Raw genomic sequence first — 23,671 nt, forward strand, 5'->3', positions numbered from 1 at the left:
GCACAGATGGGTCTATGCTGGCTCTGCCCACGTCTTGACTGTATTTTGGGAGAGATGGAGTGTGCACCATCCCCTTGTGCGTCTTTATTCTGTAATAAACCCACAGATGGGCGAGTAAGGAAGGTGTCCTTGTGCTCCCCAGCAGCTCCCGCCCTGCTCTCCCCAGCCTGCATCGCTGGTCGATGAGGATTGAAGGTTTGACAGTAGAGTCCACCCAGCCTGCAGTTTGGGTGCAGCCAGCTGAATTCCTTGGCAAAGATATCCTTGCTCCAGGCATCTCCGACTGCTGCCAACACCAGCTCAGGTCCACCAGGCTGAGCAACATGGAAGAGGCTGGTGTAGCTACTTCCTGTGGTGGTTGGTATTTTGAACACTGAGAGAACACTAGATTCCTCGCCTCTAATTTCAGATACTTTACCGAGATGCTGTAGTTGGGAGCCCAAATACCTTAGTCAAGACAGAGATAAGCACCTCTGGGGACTGATTCGGATCTCGTGGTGAATGAGTTAGCCTTGGAGGGATGAGTCTTTCCCTGTTGACTTCAAGTGCGGAGCTCTGGGAGAAATGCTGCCTTGGGTGTCTGAGTTAAACAATTATAATCTGCTGATAATAACCCGAAGTTGAGTTTTTTAAAACCTGCTTTAAACAGAGCAAGGTGCTGTGATGTTAGTGATTCTGATGGGGACCTGGGGTTCCCACTGCCCAGCACCAAGGTCCTCTGGCGACGGAGCCTCTGCCAGCCCTAACCCAGCTCTGAAAGTTCCCACTTCAGCCCTTCTTACAGATGTGTAGATTCAAAGCACCGACAGCAAAAGCATTGAGGAAGTGAGAAATGTGTTAAAACGAATGAAGAAAAGCAAAACCAAGCTTTAAAAGCAAACTGGTAGATCCTGAGGACACCTACAGTAGAAGGATGAGTATACTAGGTGCCGTGGAAGGGCTTCCTAGCTCCATATTACAGCCTGTCTGACCACGAACCAGCATTGATACAGTAAGACAATTTCGTATGGATTTTGGTGGAAACATTTCATGGGAAAGGTGAAGAAGAAGGAATTAAAACGATAAACTGAATTTCTCTTAGAATGTGTCTGTTATAATGGTAAAACCCTCAGCTGATGAACTGAGGAAGCTGTTTTGTCTTTTTGGTGTAACAAGAAGCAAGATATGATGTAGGGTACCCTGAGGAAATTTATGTATCTACAGGTGCACTGGTCTTGAGTAGAAAAGATCTGATTTTCATAAAGAGACATTTTGAGAAGAATTATCTCTTCATACTGTTTGAATTCCGTTGGAGTCTGTGTCTGAAACGAAATTGGTATCTCTTGTCTTCACAAGCAAGCTGAACCTTGTCCCTCCAGCCGTTTGGGGTTAGGAGGTCCGCAGGGTGAAGTTTCACCTTTCCCAGCTTTCTTGACTTACTCCTCCGGCTGTTACTGAGCCTGGAGATGGAAAAAGGCAGCCTGGGTATCTAATCCATCCCCACATCACAGCAGCTGCTCCTTGCAGTTGATTTGTTATTATTGTCCTCGGATAAAATCTAATCAAGCCCAGTGCAGTCAGAGGGACTCCATCAACCCTCAGAGGCTTCCTAGCAGGGAAGGCTGTTTAGAAGTTCCTTGTCAGAAGGAATAATAATAATAATAATTTCTATTCAAGTGCTTCAAACTGTGATTTACATTTATAGGTGATTTTCTTACTGCCTCCCAATACTACTTTTTGAGGAAAAAAGTGTTTAAATCTGTGTCTTGTAGATGGGGAGGCAGAGTGTTTTGTCCAGGGCAAAGGAAATCCATGGTAGGTCTGGGAGCTGGACCATACCCTTGGATCATGAAGCCCTGTGCATGGCTTATTAGGTGCACAGGTTATTGTCCCTTCCTAAGCGTCAGTGGTGACGACAGTCTGTTCTCTCAGAGTCAGGGCTCTGCCATTAAAACAAAGGGGAATATACCCTGGTGTCTTTATTAAAAAAAAAAATTAAAAAAATCAATAATCCATCAAAAAATAATCCATCAAATTTTTTTTTGTTCCTGCTGAAAGGAAGAGCGTGAGTCTCTGGTAATGAAAAATATTAAAATTCCAGGTGTCCTATATAATAAATAATAACATAAGCATAAACTTTGGCTTCCCACCAAATCATCAACATGGCTCATTTTGAACTTTGCCTAGTTCCTTCAGCTATGCAGATATAAATAAATAATTCTGCTTGATAAAGCTCTGGGAATGCTATACTTAAAAAGATAAGAAAGCTTTGAGGGGAAATTGTTTTTAAATCCATAACATTTGTATGCTGTTCGCTGTTCATACTGAGCAAAAATTCATTCAGTTGGCAGTTAACCAACCCTATTTTATTCTTATTCTGTGTTCAACCTGTCCTTCTCCTGGGGACATCTAACCTTATATGTAATTACCTCTCTGAGAGTGGGAAGGAGGCCTAAATAACCTTCCTAACAACTAAATAAATGCACAGATCCCTGGGACAGGTTATCAGTTGGATGCTGGTGGCAGAGCTATCAGGAACAGTGTGTTTGAGCCATGAAGAGTTTCAAAATTTGAGTCGTTTTCTTTCCAGCACTGGGCCAAAGAACTAGCATTTGAAATGTTTTCAGAAAACCAAAATAAACCACCCTGGGTTTTCAGATGGTTTTTGTTTCTCTGATAGCTTGGAAATAACAGTGATGAATTTTAACAGTAATGATGGGTTTTTTTTTTCTCTTAAGGTCTGTCCAAGTCACTTGGTCTCATTGAAGGCTATGGTGGACGTGGTAAAGGTGGGCTTCCAGCCACCCTGTCCCCTGAGGAGGAGGAGAAAGCAAAGGGACCGCATGAGAAATACGGCTACAACTCCTACCTCAGTGAGAAAATTTCACTGGATCGTTCCATACCAGATTATCGTCCAACCAAGTAAGTACCAATTGCTCCGTGAAGGAGTGCACGTGTTTCGGTGTCATCCGAGAGCCAGGAGTGATGGTTGCATTCACACTCTCGTGTGATGCTGTTCGCTCCTCTCTCCTGAACATTCACAGGGCCATGCTCATTGATGAGCAGCCAATGTAGTTTGGCTGAAAACAGAGCTAGTTCATAAAAAGGATTTATCAGAAAAAGAAAGCGAGTTTCTTCCCACTCTTGCTTGCTTTTTATTTTCCTGAAGCAATTCATTATTTTGGGTGGTAGTAATGCTCACATCTGCTTTTGTCAGCAAAGGGCTGTTCACTGAGCTATTGGCCTTTGGTGCTTATTACCCTGTAAATGTGCACAAAGACTGTCCCCCTCTCCTCCCTTGTCAGCTCCTTCATGTCCCCACAAGACCTGCGGGACTCTCTGGCTGCCCTCGTGCTCCTCCCAGCCCAGGCGTCCTCCTGGGACGCTGCCGTGGGATCTCCCGTTGGAGATGTGTGCAGGCGCCTTTGAAGGGAGCCCAGTGCCTCAGGTGGCAATATCCTTGCTCCGCTATTTTTCCAGAACGAACTTTTAAGATGATGGCAGTGATGATGTTTGCCTGCTAAGCACCGCAGAAAAATAGACTTTAAATGAGATGCCAAATCATTTTGTTAAGAGTGTGAGACAAGACATGCTGTAAGTTTATCTTTATGAAAGTTAATTTTAGATATGGCTAGCAGAGTGTTCCCCAAAATAGGAAAGTGACAATTTGTCCAGGCCTGGAGTGAAATCCCTGATAAAAAAAAAATGAGCTAAGAGAGATTTAGATTCTGAAAGATACATGTCCAATGCCGGTGTCATTAGGACAGTGACAAAGCCATTGCTTGGCATCTGCAAACCATTGACAATCATGCAGCAAGGGGATGCGGCTACATGTCTCTGGCGTACTGGCAAATTGTTAAGGATGTGAGAGCATGGAGAGCTTTTGTTCCTTCACTTCTCTGCATGCTGCATGAATTTCAAGCAGCCACTCAGAGTTTCCAAGGCTGTCAACCACTTACAACAGAAATATTTGGATGAGTTTTCAAAGGAATTGGAGGCCCAGCCTCCAATTCTGCTGGTACAGTTCATCTGGACAAAATGAATTACAGGTACAAATTGCACCTTTGGCTATATGATATGCAAATCCCACTACAATGACAAATCCTTGAAGTGAGACCTTCTCTAGCAGTTACCTGAGTCTGAGCTCCTTATTTTCATTTCTCATCCAGAACTCTGACTTCTAGCAGAGCCAGTATTACTTTGTGAGAATTAATTTCACAAGTAATGTTGGGGTTTTTTGGTTTTTTTTTTTTCAGATCTTGGGGGGAAGAAAAGGATTAATTCTGACAGTTTTAGGTTTTCATTGTATTCTTCCTCAGTGCCACTATCTGTCATTTCATGGGAGGGTGGTGGAGAGGACAGAGCAGACAGAGCAATTTATTAAATATGCATCGTTTTGGAGCTGGGCTAATGCTTTGGAGAGAATTTGTGGGTACTGACTGCAGCTGCATAACTTAGTGTCTTTTATCTATGTAGTAACTTCAGGAGTGTGTGTTGGTCATTGCTTTTTTTTTTTTTTTTTTTTAGGAATCAATTGTTTTGGTATTGTAAGAGAGCGGTTGGCTTGGTTATGAAATAGCCTTGATCTTGCTGGAGGATTTGAAAAGTTTCACCTTTTTCTACTTGTGACTTCAAGATCCATTCGCTATTTTGTGCGTGCAATTTTATGGCTGATTTTATGAAGGGTTTAATACAAACCATTTAAGTCAAGTATCCTGGTCTCTGATTAAAATAGATTCAAGTCAAAGGAAATTAGCCTAAATGGTTTTGAAATTGCGGCATTTGTGGGGAAAAAATGTTGAAAACCCTCCAGCTGATAAGCATTACAAAGCCCGTATTAGTTTTAAATATAATAGTGAAGCCCGTTTGGTTCAACTAAAGGCTGTTCAGCTTCTGGAATGCCGATGGACTTGGACTGTTCCTAGCAATGGCTGTCACTCATGCGTTCTTTCCTTTTAATTTTATCTTTTTTTTAAAGAAAAAGATTAACATGATCAAGTGTCACTCTCCCGGATGCTGTGCTATGCTGAATCAGATCTCTTAGTCCTTTTCCTGCCCCCTCTTTGTGAGCGTGGCCAAAGCCGAGGGGAGATCAGGGGAAATTTGGCACGAGGAATCTTTCTGTATTTGGACTCCCTGCACCTCAGCGTGGTCAGCATCACTAAGGGTTCAGAGATGCAGGTGTCTCTGCTCAGAGTCATTTGCAGGCAGATGTTGGCAATGAGGAGGCATTGCGATCCCAGCTGATGGCCTTTCGAATCCCTGCCCAGGGGCAGCAGAAAGGATGGAGGCGACGTTCCCTGGAGAAAGTGTCCAAGAGGTGGATACAGGATGGCGCTTAGGAGAATGTAAGGTCTTTCCCAGGGCCAGGAGTGGGAGCAGAGTATCTTGCTTGATTTGGGGAATTGTGGTGATTCTTTTTGGTAGTTTCGATTATCATCTTCATTTTGGTTATAAAATGCAGTTTATTTGAGAGATTTCTCTCTTCTCTTCCTGCTTGCCTAGACTGGAAGGTAGAAAGCCCACTTGAGCAGTATTGGGCTTTACACTGGAGTGATTCCCAAAAAAAGTGCTGCTGATCATACGGATACATGAAATAGGTGTGTGGTGCCGATACCATAAGGGAGCTGTGCCTGTGAGACCTTAGTCTTGAGCTTGTTAATACTGATGTTTCTGATCCTGGCCTTCTGCTGAGTAGGAAAGGTTGTGCTGGGTGTGCAATATGATGTGCTTTTAGGCTGAATCAGATAATGGTATTACATTTTGGATGACTGAGAAAGCTACTCTTTTGGCGAAAATAAGGGAGGAGTAGTATTTTGGTGCAAGGGACCTTATTTCAAGTCTTGCTGCGGAACAGAGGCATAATGAAATAGGCATGGGCAACACATTTCTATCTTGCTCGATTAGGTTTTTGGACTTTAAGATGAGATTCCTGCGTGTTCTGGAAAACAATTACTGCTTCTAGATTGGAAGTACCCAAGGTGCTGCCCGCAGACTGCAGGACTTCTACACAAATCTCCAAAAAAATGAGCTGGAGAGATTTTCTTCAATTTTCTGCAAAAACTGCGAAGGACAAGGCTGATCTGTGAGTTTTATTGTTGATCAATTCACAGCATTTCTGCTTGCCTGTGAAGGATGGGGGGGTTTAAGAAGATATGTTGTTTTCTTTATTGAAAGTGAAGCATATTTACATGGGATCCTAGGGGCCGCTAACATTCCCCGCTTTGATGCTAGATTTTATGCACCTCTATTATATTCTGTGATGTATGATCTAATGGGAACCCCTCCTACATGTAGCAGGAAAATAAAAATTGCTGTGTTAGATCAGTCTGCCTGTCCATTTTATCCAGTATCTAATCTCCGATAGTGGAATTACCAGATGCTTCAGGTTGAAGAAATCATATTAAGGAAAACTATGAAATAATCTGCCCATCTGGTACGTTCTGTCTTCTCTATTCTCTCTTTTCAATCCTATCTAATATAAATGTGGAGTTCTCATTATCTCTTTAAAAGTCTGTTCCTTTCTGGAATCCTGCTAAGCTCTGATTCAGTGGTATTTTATGGCATTATGGGATTAAGGAGTAGATTTAAGAAAAATAATACCCACAATTGTTAGGACTATTGAATCATTGGGTGAAGATGACATATTCCTGCTGCTGCGAACCTCTCCACAGCTGTTCTCATGCAGGCAAGCTTCAAGATACAAAAGTGAAGAGGAAAAATGGTGTAAGTGATAAGCAACTTCCACAGCTGGATTTTTCCGAGGTTTTGAGGGCTTCCCAGCCAGGAGACCCTACCCGTCCTCCTGCCTGCCTTGCAGGTCCTGCGCATCGGTCCGGCAAAGCGTGGAAGAGCTTTGGCAGTGTGTATCGGGAGCTTGATCTGGTTTGTGCTTTTGCAGCGTGCACCTGGTAAAAGGATTGCATTTGCTAGCTGGACCACATGGCCTCAGAGCACCGTCCGGGGTGGAGCTATACCATCACCTGGAAGCCATCGCTAAAGATTCAACAGTTACATATCACTGACTTGATTTTAATTTTTCCCAGTGGCGTGTTTGGGGGTTGAGTCAGAGTCATTACACTCAAGTGTCTCAAGTGGCTGAATCACCCGTTATTTCCGTAGCTGCCTTCCTTGGGAGCCTGGGAGCAATTGGGCTTTTTAGCACCATCTGGCTTTAGCTGGTTTTATTACCAGAGATGTCTGTGTAGCTGCTAGTTGAAAGTCTTTCTTTGGGATATAGAGGAAAAGAGAGTTTTAGAGAAGACTTTGGGTTGTTCTTTGACAACTAAGTACTAAATCCATTCTTGATTTTAGTTTTGTTTAAAGTGGTCTGTGTGTGCCCCTTGGGGGCTCTCAGCATGTGCATAGTGGGTGCTAGAACATACTCTGGGGTGCAGGGAGCAAGCTGTGGTGGGAGGCAGTGCTGCCTTTGGGGTCCCTCCCCACCCCTGGAGAGCCCCTTGCCCTCTGCCATGGGGCTGCCTTGGGGTCTCAGCCTTCACTCGGGTTCCTGGGCCAAAGAATTACATTTTGGTTTCTATAATCAAAACTGAATATGCCTTTGGAAAGTCATGAATGTGGAGGTGACTTCGATACGTCAGGACTGTCCAGGAGGATGGGCCTCGGAGACTGTAGTTCAGTCTCCTGCCTATGAGATCACGCCTGCCTTCACAACTCCCTGGTGCTGGACCCAAGATGTTCTTGTCCTGCACCGGCCGTTTCGGCCCTCAGGGGCTTCCCCAGCAGACTCCAAGACTGGCAATGTTTTGTGCCATGAGGCTCATCCTGTGCCCTGTGGTTGGCTCTGATGGGTCTCCAGAAAGTCTCTGTAGGGTTCATGTGCTATCATATTTATTTGTTTTCTTGTGAAGAAGAGCAAATCTCTTCCACTACAGAAATAACTACAAAGACTGGGCTTTGCAGGTGCCTTTGTCTCAATTTTCTCTTGTACCAAGATAGTGAGAGGAGATACCTTCTCAGCACATGTCATGACTTGGGCAGACTGCCCTGTACGCTGCTTTATACATCTGGCATCCCATTTGTCTTAGTGTCTCATTTCTTCCCCAAAATAGAAGGCATAAAACCTCCTTCAAGCTTTGCTTGAAGCAAAATGCTTTTTGCCTCCCCACCCCCTGCAACCAAACATATTCTTTTTGGTAGACATGGCTGAGAACTCCAAATATTATTGCAGCAAGTGAGAGCGCTCTTTATTGGTGGTTTCCTCAAGTTTTTAGGAGCCGGAACATTCCTGGAGTGGCACATTTGTGATATTATGCCAGTTCCTGAGTTACATCCTGCCCTAGGGTGTTTAGCTAGGCTTGATGAAATGAGTCTGAGGAGAAGGACAGTGCTTAAGAAGACAAAAACAAATTACTTGAATTATGCTGGTGATATTTGCTGGGAAACAGTTTCATGACTGTTTATTTGTTGTCATTGCTGTTTATTGCAAACAAAGGAGGTCAAAAGAGCTTTCTCTCTTGCATGCATGATACATTATTTTACCTTCTGCAAAGAGGGTTTTGTTTTGGTTTATTTTGCAATCCTACGTACAAACAACAGCAAGGAAAAGAGAGGCAAGACATAGTGATTTTTCTTCATCAAATACCTGAAGGAAAAACTATTGAGGAATCAAGACAGTATAAGAAGGAGAAAAAAAAAAAAAAGACTGTTTCAGATGTGAAATTCTGTTTGAATAGCATGTGGGAGTGTATTAAAAGATACTTTCATCTCTAGGAAAAAGTCAGAACTGGTTGTGTATCTTCTCTCCTACTAGATAGTTGTGGTCTGGTCCAGCATTGTGTGAAAAACACTCTTGCCCTTGGCTTTTTATGGCTTAAGCCATAGAAAAGGAAAAGTAATATTTTCCAATACTTGGAAAGATGCCACCTGAAAATTTTCTGGGACAGCAAGTAAAGAAATCAAGCAGTGAATATTGCTGTCCAAGCTCTGGCATAAAGCAAACGTGCCTCAGAACAAGGCTCACCAAAACTAGATTGGTTTTGCAGTTCGGAGACAGGTTGCTGGATATTTTCTGTCCGTGCCATCCTGCCCGGTCTCTGTGTGGCTTCAGGCATTTTCACTCTGCCAGGCTGCACGTGTTCCTCGTGCTCTCCAGAGGAGCGCTGGAGGTTGTGCTGAATCTGTCCCCTCTCTGCTCTGAAGATCGTGAGGGTAGGAGGGTACTTGCAAACCAGCTTCAGACCTGAAACAATTTGTTTTTTCTTTCTCTGGCATCATCAAGGCACTTGGGATCTGAAGAGCACTGCCCGGCGCCGGGGAAGCCACGTGCACCACCTGTCTCCCCAGGGACGGTGCTGCAACTTTTGGTGATTTCTGAATGATTTGCACAAGAGGAAAAAGCTGCTTTATTGCTGCGTTGCTTTTCCAGTGCTAATACAAACCAGCGTGCTATTGAATAAACACTGGTATTGATCTCGATTCCTCGGCGCATACCGATATGTGTGTACGGAGCGATTGTTATTGGACTTCCAGTAATTCTTTTTCTTGAAAACTGAGCAAGTAAAGTCTCTGAAGACACGCTTTTCCAGCTGCGCTTGGTATTTGCTGTTTATTTTTTATGCCTACTGCTGTGACCTCTCAGAGGCAGCCGGCTCCGTGGCGCAGGTAGGGCTGGCTCCGCTGAGACCTGCGAAAAGTCACCCTAGAACTGAAAGTATCTGGCTTCCTGCTGAAAAGTTTAGGGGTTTATTTTTTACTTTGATTCTGGATTTAGAGAGGGACACAGGACAGATTTCTTTTTTCTTTTGAAGTGAAGATCGTTGAAGTATACTTTGTCTGACTCTGTGTCAAAAGGCTTTGGTGCTCAGAACTCCCAATATCTTCTTCAAACTCAGTCAGTAAGAAAGTGGGAAGTAACTCTAGAGTTTGTTTAGTGGCTGTTATGAGATTCTCTTACTATCGTTATGCTGCACAGTGTAATAATGAAACGCTGTGACCGTGGATTTATATACACGGTACCTAATTTTTTTTAATGCAATAGATTCCACTAATTGTCAATTTTCTCTTCCTGACTACAAAATTATTCCCTGTTCTTAGAAGTTTGGAACATGATGCTTCAGGGAAGAGTTCTATCTATGAAGTGTGCTATAAAGCATTTACTAATATAAACATAAGTATGAAATGCACACTTTGGCAGAGGATGGGATTAGTATAATTTAACAACTTGCTTTTGTGCTCTTCTGAGCTCCGGTGCTGAAAAATACCTGCGTTATCGTGAATACTTCTGACTAAATTATACTTATGAAAATAAATGAACCAAATTAAGCTTTGGATACACTTTTAAGTTGGCTTCCAAAGAAATCAAAGCTTGTGTGTTTGTGCTACTGATCCGCTTCCGTGGATTGCAGGGAGCTTTTCCGCTGCCACGGGAGCATTTGCCTGGGGTGCATGTTCACAGCCAACCCAGGCAGAGGCACGACTCAAACACGGGTGTCTGACAGCGTTGGTCCCAAAGTGATTTATTTGGTTTTCCAGCATCCACAGCACGCTGGTGTGTTGGCTCGCTTGGCCGGGCACCTTGTTGCCTTGAGGTGCCTGTCTGAACGTGCGCAGCTCGCTGGGAGCGCAGGGGGACGGGTGACCCAGGCGGTGGGTGAGCCCGTCCCACCGTCAGTGGCGTGTTTCAAAGCACAAAAAGCGTGAATCCTTTGAAATAATTTTAGAGTTCACTACTCAACTTTTCTCCTCTTTTCCTCCCTGTTGTCCCCAAATTGTGGCTGTTTGATAAATCCCATCCAAGGATCTCCCACTGACTCTCTTTTCTCATATCTGCATGGGGAGAGATGGGTAAGTGGATGTGGCGCTTGTAATTGCTCTGGCTTTTACTTCCTTAGATATATCTGAACCTAATAACTTCATTACAAGAGCCCCTCACAAAAATAAATCCTGTTCTGCACGTTCTGTTTTTACAACTCGGTAGATGATTTCTTGTTAGAACTTGCTGAGTAAGTAATGTGCATTTAGAAATGCCTATATATCCCTAAATATTTAAAGTGTAATACATATTTTTGATACCCTAATTCTAAAATATAAAGCATAACATTTCTTGAAAAATACTTAATGAAAATAAGGTAGGTGCTTTAAAAAACAAATTTTGTGGGGAAATGTGGGGAGTTTTAGAGCTTTAATGATCAGAAATAGTTTATGAGAATCTAGTGTTCCGAGTCTGTAAACACTAAAGCGTACCAGACAGCATTAGGTCTTACAAGATGCTTGGCTAATAGAAAATGGTTTGCTTTTCCGTTTACTTCATAGGGTAGACACAATTGATTTAATATTGATAATCTCTTTTGCAAGAAGACATGTGCAACTGAATCAGCAAAATACAAACTAAAATAAGCAATCAATGAATGCAGCATGATTAGGAAGTGGCAATATGAATAGCAGCCTGAACACTTGCTTTCTTTTAAGCCTGTTCGTAATCTTTACAAAAGCCAAATGAAGATCAATTCATTTCCTAGTGAAGCTTTATTTTTGTGGGGCCAAAATGAATGAAGCTTGTTTGAAATCAATAGCTTTAGTTTGTGGAATTACTTTTCACCAGTTCAGAAGGATGCGCAAAGTTTTTCCTTTCCTACTGAGATGTAAAGCCACAAAGCAATACAGATGTGTAAGTAACCGCTGAGAAGCAGCCTATGTGACCGGAGTAAGGAAACTTGAGCAAGCTTGAACCTGCCTCTGTGTATTCGCACACGCGAGGTGTGTGTAGACAGCCGAAGATTGTAACGTGATTTATAACGTATTGTACTTCAGCCACGGTGCTTTGCAGCCTGATCACGAGTAAATCATTCAATCCAATCAGTGCACCATTGAGATACAAGAATTTACCTCCCAGGTTTTCAGCTGCATCAATACAAAGTACGTACTGGTTTTCTGTGGCAAAGAAGAGCATGTGCTGGGCCAGGAGGGGGTCGGTGAACAGCTGCCAAATCTTGGTTGTGTGTAATGTGTTAAGTTTGGCTGTGCAGGTGGGAGAAGACTTTTGTGTTAGGTTTTGCGTTAGGTCTCGTGGGAAGCAAGTAAATCAGGTGGAGACCCAAACCTCTGGTGTGTATAGGTAAATGACAAGTATGTATTGGGAAGGTGTAGACCATGTGTCATTTTATGTGTTTCGGTACAAGTTTGATGTTTGTGCTTTGTTTCTACTCACATCAAGTATATCATGACCAGTGGTGCCTAAAAATGTGTCTAATAAGGCAGTCTGTATTTACAACCGGAAGCTGCAGTGTGCATCCATCTCCTTTGGGGCCGTTGGTGCTGGCAGGGCGAGACAGGAGCTGACTTCAAGTGTGTCAGGCTTTAGATACTCCTGTTAGTGTCTGTTGCGGCAGCGAACAAATCTATAGCCTTAAATCATGTTTTCTGGGTTTAAGTAATAGTAAAAGACTTTCTAAAGTGTCTGTGCTCGGTACCTGTGTATCCGTTGCCGTTTGGATCTCTGCAGATCAAGTCAGGCATTGAACAGGCAGAGCAAAAAATTCTGATAGCCGATTCCTGGGGCATCTCCAACTCATCGCTAAAAATTACAGTAGTGGTTTATTCTTAACCCTGTAGCAACTCAGCTCTTGTTTGACTGGTTGCATCGGGCTGGATCCCTCCCTACCCCGCCTCGTAGATATGTAAATGGTGTTACTGTTTTGCAGTGGGGTAAACTGGATGACCTCTCTTTGGTATGCTTGGGCTCAGAGTTGGCCAGTTTTGCCTCCCAGTTTTACCTCTGTTGTATTCTATTTATGCAGAGGTGGAGCGTGTAACCCATAACAGTGCGGAAGTCATATGGGAGCAAGTTTAACCACAGAACAGCAGTGGTGGCGTGGATCTTCATCTGTGGAATAAAGGGAAACTTCTGGCACACTGGAGCGAACGCTTGGCCTTTTGCATCTATTGCATCAGAAAAAATCTCTTGCACGAAAAACTAGAGTACAGACAGACATTGTGGCCAGTCGTTGCTTTTGAACTCTATCACTGAACACCAATGTTGTCTTCAAGTTTATTAACCTCTCCATACTTAATTGTCCCCTACTGTTAAGGGGGCACCAGTATTTATAACCAGTTAATTGCATTCAGTTAACTAGTACCTGAAATAGGAATACCAGTAGAAATGCAAATTAAAATCAACCCCATCCTGTTTTTTGATGCTTTCGAAATTGCTTGTGACTTGTTTCCTTTTTTTTCCCCCCAAACGAAGCAGTACGTCTCTTTTACCAAATGATGTGTTGTCATGAGCTCGGTGGGCAGCCCGTGCTGCGTGGATGCGTGGGTGGGTTGCGGCGGTGCCGGCTCCGGCAGGCTGATGCTGGGCTGGGGAGCTCTCCCGGTGTGACTTCCACCGTGCAGCAATCTGCCAGATGGGGCTGAGCAACACCCCTCTGCCGAGGCCGATCTCATTCTGACAGAGGTTAGGTAAACTTATACAGTGATTTCTGTACATAACAGGAAAGGTTTAAAAACCTCTTCATCTTCCCACTTCATAAACGTGTCAGCAGAGTGGATCTGTTATTACAAAAAAAAAAAAAAAAAAAAGCAGCTGTCTCTAAAAATCAGTTGTGCCTTTTAAGTTCATCATTTTTATACTACCTCTTCCAGCCATGGCATCGTTCCACCCGATCTTCCAGACAGCACAAGCACCGGCCACTTTTCTTATTCATTGTCCTAAGTACGTACTGAGCATGTCAAAATCTTGAGTTCCCATGAGATCTATTCTAGTATGATGCTCCTAAGGTATGGCTATATACCAAGGATTTAATTTTAAATGTAGCAGGTAAGACTTCCAGCAGGGACAGTTTTATACCAACCTACCTGAGCAGAGCTGTGAACCTGTTGGTAGAGCTGGCTGGTGTGATTGCTGCCCCGAAGTCACCGACCTGGAGGTTCTGCTGGGAGGGGATGGGTTCACTGCAGGGGACGTGCCCCTCGGAACATTCAGCCTGGGTCTGCTGGTGATCAAGGGAGAAAAAGGCGTTTCTACCTACCCAAAAAATAGCTGTGTCTGTCTGATACACCAGACAGCAATATGCTTGTGCCTCAGCTAGAGAGGTGGAATAAACTGTCCTTTGGCAGAGTCAGTGTCTCCATTGACCTCAAAGGGAGCTTTGACTTCTAGCTTAGACTAGATGTCTTTTAATTAGCCCTATCCAGTATTGTGTCTACACGATCAGCTACATGAGTAGCAGACACCTCTAATAGAAGATGTCAAAACATACAGCATTAATTTACAATTTTACATTACTGCCTTTCATCCCGTGATCTCTGAGCACTTACAAGCTTGTAATTGTTGAGGATTTGGTTGCCCTGTGTGGCAGAGTCAGCGTTCCTCTGCTTGATGGCGCCGGCTGGCGCGGTGCCCGTCCTTCCTCCGTGGAAGCACAGGATCTGCTCAGCAGTTTGGCGATGAAGTCAAGAGCAGACCTTGCATCACAGCCTGATAGCTCAGGATCTGCACCACACAGGAGGTCAGGGTGCTTCTGGCTTTGATGCAATGATGCCCGTCTTTGCAAAATGCCACAGACAGCCTTTTTCAAGGCCTGTTCCTTCAGTCCATGCCTGTTTTGACATTCTTCAGCATGCAGAGGGGACTGTTTTAAAACACACAGACAAAATGTGCTCCTAAATTTTCTCCCTGTCAGGTGTGCTTTGCCTGGGATGATGAATAGGCCAACAGACCGGCAGAGCCGTTGCAGCAGGACCTGTGGGTTTGGTTCCTGAGCCCCACTGACCTCCTGTCATCTTGGGGTTGGCACTTAATTTCTGCATTCCCTCATTTGGAGTGATGACTGTAATCTTAACTTTGAAGGACATCATGTGGTGCTTAAATCACTGATGCCTTAGTTAAGGGGCGAGCAGCCTCCGTCTCCTGAAGACTCTTGACAGACTGAGAGTCCTCAGCTCACTGTGGATGTCCATGCTGTCCAGGTATGTCCAGGTGTGACCCTGAGGAAGGCACATTTGCCTCCTTGCAACGTGGCCATGCAGGGCAAAGGCACTGGTCTGTGTCTAGCCCTACCTTGTCACGCTCTATTTTGTCACGGTGGGACTGATGAGGAGCCGGCAAAGAGCCGGGAGGCTCTACCTCTGTGCAAGACGCTGATACAGTGGACATCATTACTTGTGCTATGCTGCAAAGCGTGTACCTGGTGATAGGCACCCATAGGATAGCTGTGGGATTATAAACACATTGTGTGTTAACCTGCTCTCGGGACGCCGCTGCTCCAAACGAGTCCTGACGTTCTGTCTCTATCACGGGGTAAAATTGTTGGTACGTCATATTTGGGGAGTGCTCTGAAAGTGCAGTTCTGGGAGCCAAAGGCTCAGAGCTCTCTAGACGCTGAGATGTACTGATAATTCTTTTAGTTGCAAGATAATGTTTGCTCCAGCTTGGCTTTATAAGAGCTTAGTGAAACAGTAATCTGTATGATAGTAATTTTGGGGAGAATTCCACTTAATGTGCAGAAATTCTAACCAAGCTGTCTCTTATGCACCCTTAGCTTTAACGTTGCAGTTCCATATATCATTGTAGGAAAGGCATTTAAAAATGTATGAGCTTATTAAGTTGAACTCTCTCTCTGCTGCTGAACCACGTTTTATAGGAAAATCTACAAAATCCTGTAACAGCTGTGCCAACATAGTTGAGCACTTTCATGACGCTAACAGTGTTTTTAAGGACAGTAAGTAACAAGAATCATTTATTCTACTAATCAAAAGAATATTTGCCTATTTAAATATTCAAACCCTCAAGCCTTATGCAAGAATGAAATGTCAGGAAGGGATAAGCTCCTGATAAGCACGTTAGTTGGATTTATTTTGTGTGATGGCCAGCAAAGAAGTGATTAATAACTATACTTCAGGAGCAAGATTGGGGAACTGGTGGATGCTCAGAATTAAAAATAAAAAATGTGTGTGTGTGTGGAAATCTAGCCACTCTAATATGTAGCAGAGGAAGAGATCTTTGAAAACCCATCATCAGGATCTTTCGTGAAGATGTGTGATCTCCACAATCAGAATCACCAAAGTCTTTGTCTACCCTGTCTTCTTCCACGTAGGATCTGGCTTCCTCTGTCCATTTTGCGCCACCATACAACTGGTGCAGATTTTGACACCCAACTATTTATTTCTGCCTGGTTCATGAGTGTTTATTATGACTGATCACAGAAAAAAGATGGAGAGGGGTCCAGTAAGACCCCCATTAGTAGCTACAGGGGTAGCTTTCTAGGATGTGGCAGTAACGTAGAGCCCTAAAGACCTGGGGCATTCTGCAGGCCATGGGTGGTCACCCTTCTCCATGGCAGTTCCAGCTGTTGGCATTTCAAAAGGGCATGTAGCAGGGATGTCACCTTCATGCAGTGGGGGAAAATTGTGTCCTGAACAGCTCTAAAGGGCGTTCTTGCAAAGATGAGTAATAGCATAGGGCCAAAGCTAATGGTGATGTAGCTCTTAGATACACTGGTCATCAATCAGCCTGAGCAGCCGTCAGGGCTAGCACAGAGGGCTTCTGCTCCCGAGAGCCTCGGCCATGTGGCCCCCGCAGCAGTGGGTCCAACACCCGCATGTGTTCTCTAATTTAAGAGCATAGCACAGTGCTGTGTACTTCCAAAAATTATCTCACGTGGTGCTGCCTAATCCCCACCTGATCCAGGCGATAGACCAGTTAAATTGTTCCAATGGCTGAAAAAAAGCAGCCTACTCTTCTTTTTTCGACCTTTTCTCCTGTGTGTATTTTTCACACTTGACATCCATCCAAAGCAGAGTAGAGCCTGGCCATCCCACTTATAGCACGGACACTATACACAGTGTCCTTCCTACGGTGGGTTAGAAGGATGGGGAATCTTAGCAGCTTCATGCTGGAGGAAGGACACAAAGCAATGGGTAGGCCAGGGATGGCTGAATGTTGGCAGGGAGAAAGAAAGAAAATCTTCATCTGATGTGATACCAAGGTTTTACAGTAGAGTTCTACATTCCTGGTCTGCCAGGAATTCACTTTTGGGCAGTTGTGTGTGTTATCCTGCATCACCTCTTCGGCTGTCAAGTAGTGACCATTCCTGCACTGGTGGAAGCGGGAAACTGAAAGCCTGCGCCACGCTGAAGTCTCCAAATAGGACGTGCTATTTTTCTTGTAACGTCAATGGTTACCTTGTACTGATGTTCAAAATGAGTAGGAATTGGTCTAATTGGGTGGGACTTTGTGTTTGGGGGATTTTCAGCATTCTAGCGACCTTTCCTGCTGTGTTGCAGCATATAGAAGGTTTTGCTAGCTCTTCTTGATTACTGATAAAATTCTCCTGTGCTTCGTGGAGCACTAAACAGAGGTTCTTTCCTTCCAATCAAGGATGTGTGCGCACAAGGTACCCCTGTGCTCTGCTGGCCATCTCGGTGGTACGGGGCAGGGATGCGTGCTGCGTTACAAGGTGAACAAGTTGCAGCGTAAGTCTGAACTCTGCCTGCGCCTGCCTGCTGTGCCTGCCAGGACAAGCTCGGCTCGGACTGTGACACGGGCTCAGGAGATGATTTCCTCTGCTGTTTGCAGGGATGGAACCTGAGCCTGGCCTGCAGTGGCTGATTTGCCTTTGCTGCCGTTCTGCACTTGCATATATTTATCTTGAAAACAGCGTCCTGAGTCCTGGAGCAGTGGAGCGAAGGGAGTGCTGACGCTGTTACCCAGAGCGAGCTGCCCGGAGGTCAGAGCTCGCTCCTGCTCTGTGTCTGCGTCCGGGAGAGGAGCGCGGGAGCTGCCGTGGCAGCTGGCAGTGGTTTCGGCAGAGCCCCTCGGGACCTCTCCTTTTGCTGCTGACTGAGGAAGGTTTCGCTGCCGAGGCGAGCGGCTGACCTGCCTTGCTGATCGTCTGTGCTGGAGGCATGATGTCCGATTTTGCTCCTACCAGATCATCGCGTGCCCGTCAGGCAGGCTGACCTGTTTGTGTCAGAGTGGGGGCCTCAGCTACAGCTTGTTTGGGAACGGCTTTAAACCAAGGGCAGGCGAGTGATGGGGGGCTGGGGGAGGCGAATCTTTCCTCTCATATTTTAAGACACCCACTCCCCCCCCCCCCCCCCCCCCGATATAACTGCACTGTCTTTCGCTTTCCCTCAATCTTTGTTCTTCAGTTACTGGTTAGATCTGTGTTTAAAAATAAAAATGCAGCTTGGGGGAAGATGGTTGTCCTCTCTCCAGGCTCTGAGGTGGCTTCTGCTCTCTGGCTCAGGCCGTGCTCTTGTCCAGGACCCCTGCGCGTTGCTTCTACCCTTGTGCTGTAGGGCATGTTTGAGTGCTTCCTTTCATGAGAAGGGTTTGTTTTTGACATTTCTTGAGCTTTCTCTTTGGCTTCACTTGATGTTGTGTTGGTATCTCAGACAGAAGGAACTGACTTGAGTGTAGAGTTGGAAGTGACCTTTGCAGAAGGTGGAGATCAGCTTTGGGGCACTCATTTGCAGTCCGAAGGGCGGATGGCCAAATCTGCAAGCAGAACCTCTGCTTGTGCTCCAGACTGTGCCTCGGGTAGTGCCTCGGTGGCACCAGCCTGGAGGAAAACAGCTCGTGGCAAAATGTTGTGTCTGTGTGGTTCCATACAATGCAGAAATGTCTCTCAAAACAGATGGTGAGACTGCTTTACCCCACAGCGGGTGTGAGGTGAGATTTTTCTCTACCTTGCTTAAAACTGTGAGTGAAAAACATCATCAGTGTTCTGAGTCTGCAGTAGCGGATCCTTTTCCTTCAGCGGTGTTTTTCTGATCCCTCTTGACCACCTTGATACTCCTCCCAGTTTGTCTCTCTCTGGATCTTGATGGACTACCTCTGCGTGTTGTTGCACTCCCATCCCTCATTTGGAGAGAGAGCTCCAGGCCGGATAGTAGGCATTAAGTATGATTTATTAGAAAGATATCATTAGGAAAATCAGGTTACTGATGGATCGTTTTCAGATAGCCTGTTGCAGCCTGTTTTTTATCTAGATCCAAGCATTACCTTTAAACCATTGGACATATTTGACAACCAGGGCACATCTGACCAAAGCAGGCTGTTCAAATTTATGGAGTTCTGCCTCCCCACTGGAAATGAGGACAGCTATACTTTCTGCGTAATGGTATTTAACCTCCACTGAAAACTTTGGTAGGCATATTTATGTTGGAATTGGGGGGAAGGAGGCAGTACAAAAGGCACAAATTAGGAAAAAGGTGATGGGCTTGAAGATTGGGGGTTCTGTGCAGAATAGATGCGTGTGCTGTCAGGAGCGGATGGCCTGAGCGAGGCGTATCGTGGAAGGTGGAAGATAATTTCTAGAGCCAGTGATGAATATAATCTTTGATGCAGGATTTGGGAGTAGCGATTACTGGATCTCTCAGTAATAGTATTTTTGCTTTGTGATCTGGGGAGGAAAGCAAGCTGCAGGTCTGTCTGTCCAGCTCTTCTCTGGACTAACACCTGAACAGTGTTGCTCATTTTTTCCAGAGTATAATGGACCTGTTGTCTGTGGTTATGGACTTTGAAAGAATATAATGCATTATTGTCTCTCATTAAATTGGTTTCATTTTTGTGTAAGGTGCTCCCTGACAGCACCTGTCATCCATAGGAGAAGATGCACCGAGTCACACCGTTGGCAGAAAAGTCCAGCGTCAGCTCTGTGCAAGCAAGGTTTGATCTGAAGGATCAGACAAGAGGGGGCCTGTTTTGTCCTGAAATAGTCCTCTTCCAGCTTTTCATAAGATGCACTGATTAGTGCTGATAAATGGCTTGTGTTTGGGTAGTGAAGGTGTGGAAACCGTCGGAGTTTGGCTCTCGGTTGCCCGGTACTGGGCAGCGTGACTCTAGGCGGGTGATGGAAATAGCTTTGTGCCCCAGATGACAGTTGATATGTATTAATCGAGTAATAGAGTGGATCACGTTAAATCACTGAGCAGTAAGAAGTGTTTTTTAAATGTGACTTGCCATTTTGTGGCCTCTTTGTGCTCCAGGAGTGCTTGCTGTGATTCCAGGTTATTTTTCTGCTGTGGGATCACGAAGCAGTAATGATATGATATCCCTTTGCTGTTACGGAGACAGCCATTAAACAGCCTCATCTCACTCGCTGTGCTGAAGAGTAGATTTACAGCTGTGTGGTGAGCATAAAACAAAGGATCAGAGGATGCAAGACAGACTCCTGCAGCAGACAAACATACGTAGTAGCAAAACTTGATTTTTTTTTTAAATTTACTTATTTGTGTTTTCAAATTGGCTGACTTGATTAATGTGGCCTGATGTATGCCAAGCTGTTCAGCATAAACTCAGCCATATTTCCCCTTCCTCCATCTCCCCTTCTCATCCTTCATTTGTTTCTGAATTGGCTTCTTACATAAAGGAGTAACCGCGAAGAATTCACAGTAAAAAATATCCTCCATAAGTATATTTTATTCCATATGTTTCTTTGCACGTTCTCCTGATTGTAGGCTTGGGCTTCACGTACAATAAAGATCTTGGGCCCGAGAAAGGTGACAGTGTCCACAGTCCAGTAGTGCTCTGGCCACTGCCCTGTCCGCCTGCCTGGTTCCCTTGTGGGGCAGGTGGAGGGGATGTGGGGATTTGGTCCATGGATGAGCCGGGCAGAGGTTTCTGCTGGGTCTGGTGTCTCTGGTTGGTCCATCAGTCTGTTTCTGGAGTGAAAAAAGACATGTCTGAGCCTCGGACCAAGGATGGAGTAAACCCCTTCTCTCCCCTGTTTCAGGACAAGTGATGCTTCTCAATGAGAGCTCAGCGAGGTCCTTAAATTAAACCCAATGCTATACATTAGGAGGTTTTCTCCAGCCTCTCAGAACTTACGGAGAGTTTTGTGAGCGTGATTTAATGGGACGTAGTCAAGCATGATTTAATGGGTCATAAAATGCCTCTTACTCTGATATCCCATTGATCTAAATGAGAGACAGAACTGTAAGGGATCTGTTTCTCTTTGCTCTTGATTCATGATACTTTGATATAGATCCTGCAAGCAGGTGCCAGCCTACATTTAAGTGAAGAGAGAAGGATTTAGTGGGGAAAATGTCGATGTGTAACTCGCAGTAATTAGTTTACAGGCGTTGGGAAGTAAGTAGCGTTCCGTGCTGCACCAGTCGAGTGTTTCTCCTCTAGCAAAGGGGGATTGCGAGGGATCAGCTGCAGCCTGCTTCGGTTTTCTCCAGCCAGAAACATCTTCAGATATAGAAGGCCGGGTATCACCCTTTGGTCAACTGGTGGAGCGCCTCTGTCGTGCAGCTCTGCCTTGGGTCCGCGTGCGGATGGGCGCTTGGCTGATGATACGGGGGCAGGAAAAAGTTTCTTAGCCTTTTGGTAATGATGGAAAACCGAAAGTGAGCAAATTTAAATTTAAAATGAGGTGTTGGTCTTTAACCCGATGGGTAACTAATCACTGACACTGACAGGAATGTATTGTGGGGGTTTTCTATTGTATTTCATTTAAATTTAACAGTTTTCAAATGTATGGAGTGTTCCCTTGGAAATCCAACTTACAGGACTGAGACTTGCTTGTGGGCAGACCAGATACAGTGTGAACTGAGTGTTCTTGAGATTCTCCTAGAAGATGTTAGGGGCTGCAAAGGTTTTCCAGCCTACCTAAGAAATGGATTTGCTTTGCTGTTATTTCAGGTTCTGGAAAAGATTTAGAAGAATCTCAGCACAATGTGTTTATTCCTAGAGCATCTTGTCTCCCATGTGCTGCTTAGCCTCGAGCTCCCCTGAGAACCTTCTCGAATATCACATTTATCTCATTAATTGCTAATCCCCAAAAAGACCAGCCCACAGTCTGAGCTGAGGACCACAGCTGTGCTAGAATCCAGTTCTGGCCCTGTGCGTCCCTTTTTGGGTAATTAATGAGACTGGAATTCTGACTTTAGAAGTATTTTGACCTAGGATCTGAATTTTGCAGGTGCTTCTTGCCTGAGGGCAAAACTGTGGGCAGAGGGGGAAGATGTGTCTCAGGTGTGGTTTGATAACCCGTGCCTTGCTTGGGGCTCATCCCCGAGCCCCTCGTCGTTGCTCCTGCTGGGACCCACGGTTGGTGCTGGCTTTTCTGTGCCATTCCTCTGGGTTGCACTTGCAACGCTGAAGGCAGCAGAAATTTCACTACATCATGTGTCTTTCCACCTTACACTGTTAGAAGAAAATGCAGCCCCTTAGGGTTGAAAAGGTGTTTGTGCTTTGGGGTACAGGGAGGGAGATAGAGGATGGAGCTCCGTGAGCCGGAGCGATGGGCATCCCGGCAGCCTTGCCTGCCCGCGGGAGCCAGCACGGTCCTGACCTGCTGACCCACTGCCAGACGGCAAATCCTGCCCAAACTGCTGTCTGAAATGTTTGTGGGAGTGAAACAGTCAAACCTGTCTGCCTCCACCTGTAAATGGTCTGAATGATAAGGCCGAACCACAGAGGCCAGTTCAGTCCATATAAAATGCTTTAAATAAATGACTAAACCAAACCCCACCACCTTCCAGCTCACGTACTTATTATTCCTGCTGTTTCTGACAAGTTCTCCACTAGTCCCTCTAGTTATATTTGAGCTCAAGCATTATTGGTTGGTTTGTTGGGTTTTTTCCCCCCTTTCCCCCCTCCCCTGCCCCAGGAGAGCCCAGGAGCACCAGGTGTTTTCCTGCACGCATGCATGAATATCTGTTGACACGTCAGCTTGTCACTAATAAACTGCTACGGTAGAGCCCGGAGGGCTGAAGTCCGATGGCACGTGGCTGTGGGCAGAGAGCGTCGCTCAGCCCAGCTGTTTTTTGCACCAGCAACTGGGGAGAGCTCGTGAGGAAGACTGACAAACTTGAGGTTAATTTGGTTTTAAATCGCTGCCTTCCCCGCTCCTGTGGTTGCAACCAAAGCCACCGTCCGTCCCGTGTCCTCCCCCCGCCTGCCTTTGGAGAATTGCAGCTCTGTGCGTATGAACAATGCGGGTATTTGGCATGCCCGCTCCTTCCCCGGACTTATCTCTTCTCCCTGTATCTTTGTTCGCCTGTCCTCAGCAATCGGGGAAGGAGAACTGTGATAAGAGTGGTGCAGGGCGAATGGGAATGAGCAGGAGATGAACCTCAAAGGACTCAGTTTGGATTTTCCTCCAAACCTCTTTGATCACAAGCTGAGCTCTTTATCCCCCCCGAAGCGTGCCCCGGGGGAAGGCTGCCCAGAGGGGTGCAATGATTAAAAGGAAGTGCTCTGCTCCTGTGACCACCTTCTCCTCACCCTAGCAGGTATTGACATATATCAAAAGCAGGTTTTTAATCTCAGAGTCAGTTTAGTTTGACTTTCATGGCAGGATTTCAGGGTCAATTGTCACTTTACCCCATCACGACTGTTCATTTTAAAGAGAGCGCTTCCCTTTGGAAGAGCCTTTTTGGCATTCAGTACGTTCCCTTTTGTAGAGAGCTTGGCTTGCTTTAGGCGAGGCAACAGTTAAATCAAGAAATACAACCTTGTTTTTATCCAGCATACTTGTTTAACTAAAGAAGATTCATAAAGTACTGTGTTTCTGTGAAAATCTTTGTCTCCCAAGTCTCATTTTGGAGTCTGAAGAATGCCTGCTGTTGCCTGAGAAACACCCAGTACAATTAAATACGGAGTCATTGTTGGGGAGTCAATGAGCTTGAAGCGACGCTGGGATGTCATTCGTGCGTTCAGTCTTTCTTTGCTTATCTGGGCAGGATTTACTTGGTAAACGCTCATTGTAATTCT

General features: G+C 45.2%; 1 protein-coding gene across 1 annotated transcript in view; it reads left to right on the forward strand.

The window, feature by feature from the left end:
* The window catches only part of GALNT17 (polypeptide N-acetylgalactosaminyltransferase 17), a 215,337-nt gene that overhangs the window by 54,281 nt on the left and 137,385 nt on the right, over window positions 1–23,671 (forward strand). The window contains exon 2 of the mRNA XM_075771688.1: window positions 2,718–2,901. Within this exon, the coding sequence (XP_075627803.1) occupies window positions 2,718–2,901 (184 nt within the window). The remainder of the gene's footprint in view (window positions 1–2,717; window positions 2,902–23,671) is intronic.

This window comes from Balearica regulorum, chromosome 19 (assembly GCF_011004875.1).
Source record: "Balearica regulorum gibbericeps isolate bBalReg1 chromosome 19, bBalReg1.pri, whole genome shotgun sequence".
In the NCBI taxonomy this organism is placed as follows: Eukaryota; Metazoa; Chordata; class Aves; order Gruiformes; family Gruidae; genus Balearica; species Balearica regulorum.